The sequence below is a fragment of the Solanum dulcamara genome, chromosome 4, assembly GCF_947179165.1.
Source record: "Solanum dulcamara chromosome 4, daSolDulc1.2, whole genome shotgun sequence".
In the NCBI taxonomy this organism is placed as follows: domain Eukaryota; kingdom Viridiplantae; phylum Streptophyta; class Magnoliopsida; order Solanales; family Solanaceae; genus Solanum; species Solanum dulcamara.
The window spans coordinates 9,863,000-9,870,243 of NC_077240.1; the positions used below are offsets into that span (position 1 = coordinate 9,863,000).

General features: G+C 35.2%; 1 protein-coding gene across 1 annotated transcript; it reads right to left on the reverse strand.

Annotated features, from left to right (window-relative positions):
• LOC129886093 (iron-sulfur assembly protein IscA-like 2, mitochondrial) lies at positions 1–6,918 on the reverse strand. Its single transcript, XM_055960624.1, has 4 exons — positions 6,563–6,918; positions 5,986–6,110; positions 5,465–5,573; positions 1–435 (listed from the first exon to the last, which is right to left on the reverse strand). The coding sequence occupies exons 1-4, from the start codon at positions 6,749–6,751 to the stop codon at positions 370–372; spliced, it is 489 nt and encodes a 162-aa protein (XP_055816599.1). The 5' UTR covers positions 6,752–6,918; the 3' UTR covers positions 1–369.
• Between the last annotated feature and the right edge of the window lie 326 nt (positions 6,919–7,244).

Genomic DNA, 7,244 nt, shown 5'->3' on the forward strand with positions numbered 1-7,244 from the left:
TTCTGTTTAAACCCTTCACTTCAAAATTCCTTGTACAATGTCTCCAGCCAAAACTACCATATCTTCAACTGGAATTATTGTCTACAGTACAACAGCCTACTCAACAACCTAATTTAACAGTCACATTCTACACTTCCAACCAGCTCCAACAAGGCAAAAAAAAAATGGCATGTACAATAAAGAATCTATGGCCTCTCAGGTATAAATTCTCATAATGCAGGTCTTGCTGCCTTAACGGTAGAAGAATATGATGAATAGATATTAGACACCAGATGGACTAATATAATAAAGTGGTTAGGCCTTGCAGTAAACCATATCCAGTTTAGAGGAATGCTGATTTTCCGGGCTGAATGCTACAGAAGTGTCAAATTACTGCTTCACCATAAAGGAACTTTTACAACTGCACCCACCCACTGCACTTGGATTGGTAGATACCTGCAGAAAGTAAACATGCACAAAAGCAGTTAAATGAAAACCGAAAGGGAGGAACTAACAGAAAATAAAATGGTTCTAGTGCCAACTAAAAGATATATTAAAACTTAAACAGGTGAAAAGTCTTGGAGCAATGTGAAAAATTGGATATAGAGCGGGAGTAAGCATCACATGGTCTTGAAAGATTTCATGTGAGAATGTGGTAGTCTATTGCACAAATTTATACTATTAATATCCCATATTACCATTAAACTTGCAGGATTGCAATTTTATATGTCAAGTCTAAGAAGCTTTCTCAGCAGATCTCCTCCAAAATAACATCCAAATATTAACTCCTTATTCCCAATTAAAGGCAATTACTGAAACTTCAATCAAGGTGTCTGGCGCAATAAAAATAATGTCAGAGTCATTTTAGACATGTTCTCCAAAAAAATTATGAGATCTTCTTTTGCTGATAATTTTTTTTTATATGTAAAATCTTATTAATTTGGTACAAAGCTGGTACAGAATCAAACTACAAAGCATAACTACATAAAACTCCAACAGTCACGCTGCATATTACCCCCTGAGACATATAGAAAATCCAAGTAATGATCCGTCCAATCTAGAGTACTACAAGAACACCATAAGAAAAGATTTTAATGCATTTGTTCTTCAGACTCCAGAAATCTGCATGATCTTCCCTTCAAAGCATGCCTTGTTTCTTTCAAACCAAATAGTCCATAGTATACAATAGATGGGAATTGCCTCCATATCAGCGTTAAGTCTCTTTTCATCCCCTGAGCCTTCCAGACCAAAAGCAGGCGGCTAATTTTCTGATGTATAACCAGAGATACCCCCACAATAGAAAGAAAAACCTCCCAGCACTGTCTTAAAAAGCTGCAATAAAGGAATATATGTTCAACAGTTTCCTCATTTTTGCAGAAATAGCATCTACTGCACCAGGGAAAACCTCTTCTTTGCAATTTGTTCTGTGTAAGACAAGCATCTCTAGCTGCTAACCACCCAAAACAGGATGCTTTCACCGGTGCCTTGGTTTTCCAAATCATCTTCCAGCGACAATTTGGAACCTCCTGACTATGCTGGTGCAGTAGAATTTTATAGCAATTGTTTACTGAAAACATTTTGTCCCTGCTGTTAACCCTAACTAATCCGTCCTCTCTATTCAGATTAATTTGGCATGTGTTCAGTTGCTGAAGAAATTGACAGAAGCTACTCAACTCCCAATCATTCAGACTTCTCCTGAAAGTGACATGCCAACATGAAGTTAAATCAAAATCTGCAATATGACCCTCTCTGTTTAATGCACATCTAAATAAATCTGGGAATCTATTCTTCAAACTCTCATTCTCATTCTAAATATCTATCCAGAACCTGATTCGAGCACCATTGCCAACCTCCAACTTTGTATACTGTAAGAATTCATCCCACATTTTTACTTATTTTCTTCCAAATTCCTCCCCACACTGTTTCAATTGAACTGGATTTTGTGTCCAACCCTCCTTATTTCCATACATAGCAAATAGAATATTTTGCCAAACTTCACTTCCCATCCTGTATCTCCATAACCACTTAAATATCAAACCTTTATTGTATAACTTCAAATTTCTCACTCCCATTCCCCATTTCTTCTTGTCTTCAGTGACCACCAGCCACTTAACCAGGCGAATTTTCCTCTTAATTGCATTTCCATGCCATAAAAATTGTCCTCTAATGGCATCCAACTTAATACCAATGTTGCAGGCATATAAAAACAGAGACGTAGTATATGTTGGAATTCCATCTAAGACACTATGATCAAAGTAAGCCTACACCCAAGAGATAGATATTGCTTTTCCCAAGGAATTCGCTTTTTGTTACACTTTTCAATAACCCCTTGCAAAATGTTTTTATCCCTACTTTCCCCCCCCCCCCCCCCCCCTAATGGAAGCCCCAAATAAGAGGTGGGAACTTTTGTAACCTGCATTCCACGATATCTGTGAGTTCCTCAACACAGTCATCAGCATTAATGCTAAAAATACTGCTCTTTACTAGGTTAATTCTCAGTCCAGTAACAGCTTCATAGCGTAAAAGAACTCCTCTCATATATAGCATCTGCTCTTTGTCAGCTTCACAAAATAGGAGAGAGCCATCTGCATACAGGATGTGATTAAGTATCATACCTTCTTGATCTAACCTGCCTATTTTAAGGCCTCTATCCACCCTAACCTTCCAGCTTTTCTCAACATTGTGCTAAGGATTTCCATTAGCAGAACAAATAGGTAAGATGAGAGAGGATCTCCCCAACCTTTCATTTTATTCATCTACTAGTAACATTGTTCGCACTTTGCGCAGTCCTAAATCAATCAATTTACAATTAGATGATATATTTGAAATTTGTTGAGATAGAAGAAAAAATCCTTAATCCGTAAACAGATAATTAAAGAGGAAACATCTTAATCTTTACACATAAAGCAGTAGGATATATGCAATCATTGGTACACCTGAATAGTGGCTCTTTATATCAGATATAATTCAATGTAGATAGAATTTCATTTGGTATGTCACTTACACACTATATGTTTAATGCAACATGTGACGGAGGAAAAGAAAACATCAGTTGCAGTAAAAGACAAATATTAACAGGTATGATTTATCAGTCAAATGTATAAGGTGACACTAATCAACACAACATACAATAATTTAAACACTGAGTCACAAATAGAAGAGTATAAATCAATGTTGACTATTAAGTAAGTAAGTAAGGAATGATTGAATGAAGGAAGGAAAGGGGAGGGGAGGGAGGAAGGAAGAATAGAGTACTCCTTTGGCTTTTGCTTAGAAATCTGTAAATGCTGGTATGAATTTGGATTTAACCAGAAGGACTATATATACGTACATATTTGGATTTTACTGATCTAAACTAACAAATATAAAGTCATACTTGTCCATATTGTATAAATATCAATTCATGTTTGTAATTATAATATCGACTAAGCTAATCAAACGAAATTTCTTTTTTCGCCTCCCCCCTCCTCAATTATATTTTTCCATCGTCTCATTTCTTCCCTTCCCTTCTTCCAAATACATACAGAACAATCTCTGTATCAGAAGCAAAGTAACTACATGAATGTACCACCTCTGGTTAATTCTAACATTATGAGCCAAATTCAAAGCTAATTTCCCTATGTATTATTTGAGCTTAAAACCACCAAAAAAGGGGGTTTGCATGCTGAAAAGTTGCATAGAATTTTAAGTTGATTGAAAAAAGAACTAGGATAATCAATATATGTCTGGACAGAATAATTTCATGTAAATTTTAGATTTAAAGTCTTCTATAAAATCAACAGGTTTAGTCATTTGAATAACCATTTTAATCATGCTTCTCATTTAAATTAATAGTATTCTCGAGGTTTCTCACACAACTTGTTAAAGCCCGGAGATACAAAATTTTAAAATCTAAAGACTTCTAGGAAGTCAAAACTAAAAACTTCACGCACTTAACATTCCACTACAAAGAAATAGGAAGAAGTAGACTCTTTTTGACTTATATCCACTCTATTGATTTATTGAAGGCTCTACAGTTTGTAAAATCACTATAGAAAACTTACCAAGCTGACTTGTTAGAATAACGTGTGGCACATCACAACTCAAGTTTACCATACGGTTAGCAAATATCAGTTCATGAAAAGGAGCCACTGCTTCTCGGGACAAAAAGAAATGAACTTTAACTCAGATTTAGTTCCTGTAATCTTTCATACGAATGAATAGTTTTCTGGAACATGATGAATATGCCAAATTACTCCACAGAGTACACTCAACTAAATCCCTTTCACAAGCAAACTACAATTGGAATGTAATTAAATATAGCCAATGTGCTCATCAATTACCCAGTTAATGAGATTCTCTATATAGTCCATAACTGAATCTCCTCACTTCTTTTCCTAATTTCAGTTTTGTAGGTAGTAATTAAAGTCAAAATTGATATCTCCTCATAACCCAAAACGTCAACTCTTTTCCTTGAAATTTTCCTTATTTCAGTTTTGTAGGTAGTAATTAAAGCCATAAAGTCTCATCATAACCCAAAACGTTTAGTTCCTGTAATCTATCATACAAGTAAATAGTTTTTCTGGAACGCGATAAATATGTCATATTACTCCACAGTGTACCCTCAACTAAATCCCTTTCACAAGCAAACTACAATCGAATGTGATTAAATAAAACCAATGTGCTCATCAATTACCCAGTTTATGAGATTCTCTATATATTCCATAACTGAATCTTCTCATTTCTTTTCCTATTTTAAGTTTTGTAGGTAGTACTTAAAGTCATAAATAAAATCTCCTCATAATCCAAAACGTCAACTCTTTTCCTTGAAATTTTCCTTATTTCAGTTTTGTAGGTAGTAATCAAAGCCATAACTGAAATCTCCTCATAACTCAAATCGTCGCCTCTTTTCCTTAATTTAATTTTCTAGGTAGTAAAGTATTAAACTCACAGGAGAACAAACCAAAAAAATGAGATAATAGATAAATACATTTCCTAATCTATGAGAAGTGCCATGCCAGCACTCTTTGGCCCTCCATTAAGGAAGCAACCACAGTTACAATGCAGCATGTGGTGCAACTTATTTGTTCCAAGTGTGAAAGAACACAACATACTTTGTTTAAAAAGTAGCAACTGATTTTTTTTCCTCCTCCAAAAGCAGTTGAATTCTGAAACATTATTCCATGCATTTTTAAATGAATTTCTAGTTTATAAGACTCCTAGAGATTTCTAGATTAATAACTATTTGAACGTAAAACTTCTATTTAGTATTTACTACCCCAGGCTAGTAGAGTGGTCAGTGATACTTCCCCATATTTTAGAATGGCAAGTCTCTAAGGGCTTGAGCTAATGACCTGTCCTAATTCTTGCCTCATTGACAAACAGAAACAGAAAAATAGAATAGCGGCATCCATCATGCAGTTAGTCTAGAACATCAATAAGCATGTGTATCTGACATGCAAGTAAATAGCAATAGTGAATGTCCTGAAAAGATACTTCTACAGACCTGAAAAGCAGAGCGGATCAGCTCCTCAACATAATCAACAGTTGCACCTTTGACAAAATCGAATGATACATTATCCACAACCAATTTAACTCCATCATGCTCAAAAATTCTACAAAATATAAGAAATGAACAAACAGCAAAATAAGCAACATAATGACAAATGTTAACAGTAGCAGCATATGAAACTATTGTGTATTTTAAGTGGTTTGGGGGGGGGGGGGGGATATGGGGGAGTAGGATGCTGAGCTCGTGCTTCAAAATCTGTCAGATTCCTAAGGACCGCCAAGAACAGGATGTATCAATCAATCAAATTCGTGTCAATCCCGAACTAGTTGGAGTTAGATATATAATCCCTCTACATCCAGTTCACTTTATTCAGCCTCATTTCATTCTAATACTCAATAGTTTGTTTTAAGACAATATAGGGAAGACAAATAGGGGTCTCTCTAAAACTAAAGAAAGCATGATATAATACTCCCAAAATTGTATAGGATATGAAATACAAGAAAACGCTAGCAAACCTGTCATCCGAATTTGCCTTATCATCTAAAGAGAATTCATATTGAAACCCAGAACAACCACCAGCTTCAACACTCAAGCGGAGCATCTTCTCTTTATGTTCGCCAGCTTGCAACTCTTTAATCCTCTACTCAGGCATATAAAACGAACCAAGTTAGTGAATTGTCTCAGCTTAATTTTACAAGCAATTCATACATAAACAGTACGACATCAAACCTTATAAAACAGTATAAAAACTTGAATGTCGTCTTCGTCAAAGTGATTATGCTCTCACATAGTCACATATACCACTATTTAAAGTACCCAAAAAAATCCATTTTCCAGAAAATTCCTTTCACAAGTGGAATTATTCACTTGGAAATTAACAATCTATCACAGAACAACTGAACAAATTTAACTGATTATACATAAACGTGTCACATCTCGAATGTTTCAATAAGATACAACATAAGAATCTTGAAAATTTCTGTTACAACTGCACATAAGTCGCAAAAAGTCTATCCCAGATTAAAAAAAAACAGAACATTTCTTAAGCAGAAAAAGGGGAAAACTTCGGATGGAGAGATATGTTAAACTTACACGAACGCAGTTCTCAGTCATAACAACAGAATCTGGAGCTTCTAATTGAGATTGAGATTGAGATTGAGATTGTGGTTGGGACAGAGCAGAAGCTGAGGAATTCAAAAGTCGGTAATTTTGACGAATCCGGGTGGTGAAGAACGGAACTACACGACGAATCATCGAATTCGACGACGAAGACGATAACATATCTATAAATTTATCATCTACAAAAGATGAGATTGACGAAATCGGTATGATTTTTTCTGGAAGAAATGAAGGTTTCGTGGATGAATTGAAGATGACAAGTTGGTTTTCTTGTGCCCGAGTCAATTCAATGGAAACGAATCTGGAGCTCCGTTTTCGACTTGTGCCCGACACGTACCTTCCGATAATATTGCACAGCCAAATATCTGTGAAAATGTTCAACTCCACCTTTCCCCAAAATAAAAATAAAAGAATTCAAATTTGACTCAAATTATTAGTTTCGTCTCTGAATTATTATCATGCTTGAGAAAAATGTTTAACTATTGACATGTTTATAAACACTCATCTACTTGATTAACTAAATTTAAATACACCCTCGATCTGCTACACAACATAGCAAGTGATCTCAAACTCTTGTAGTAGGAGCATGAGGCTCTTAATAAAAAAATTGAGAAAAATGTTGAAAACACCCCTAAGTTTGGATAAAATTTAGGGT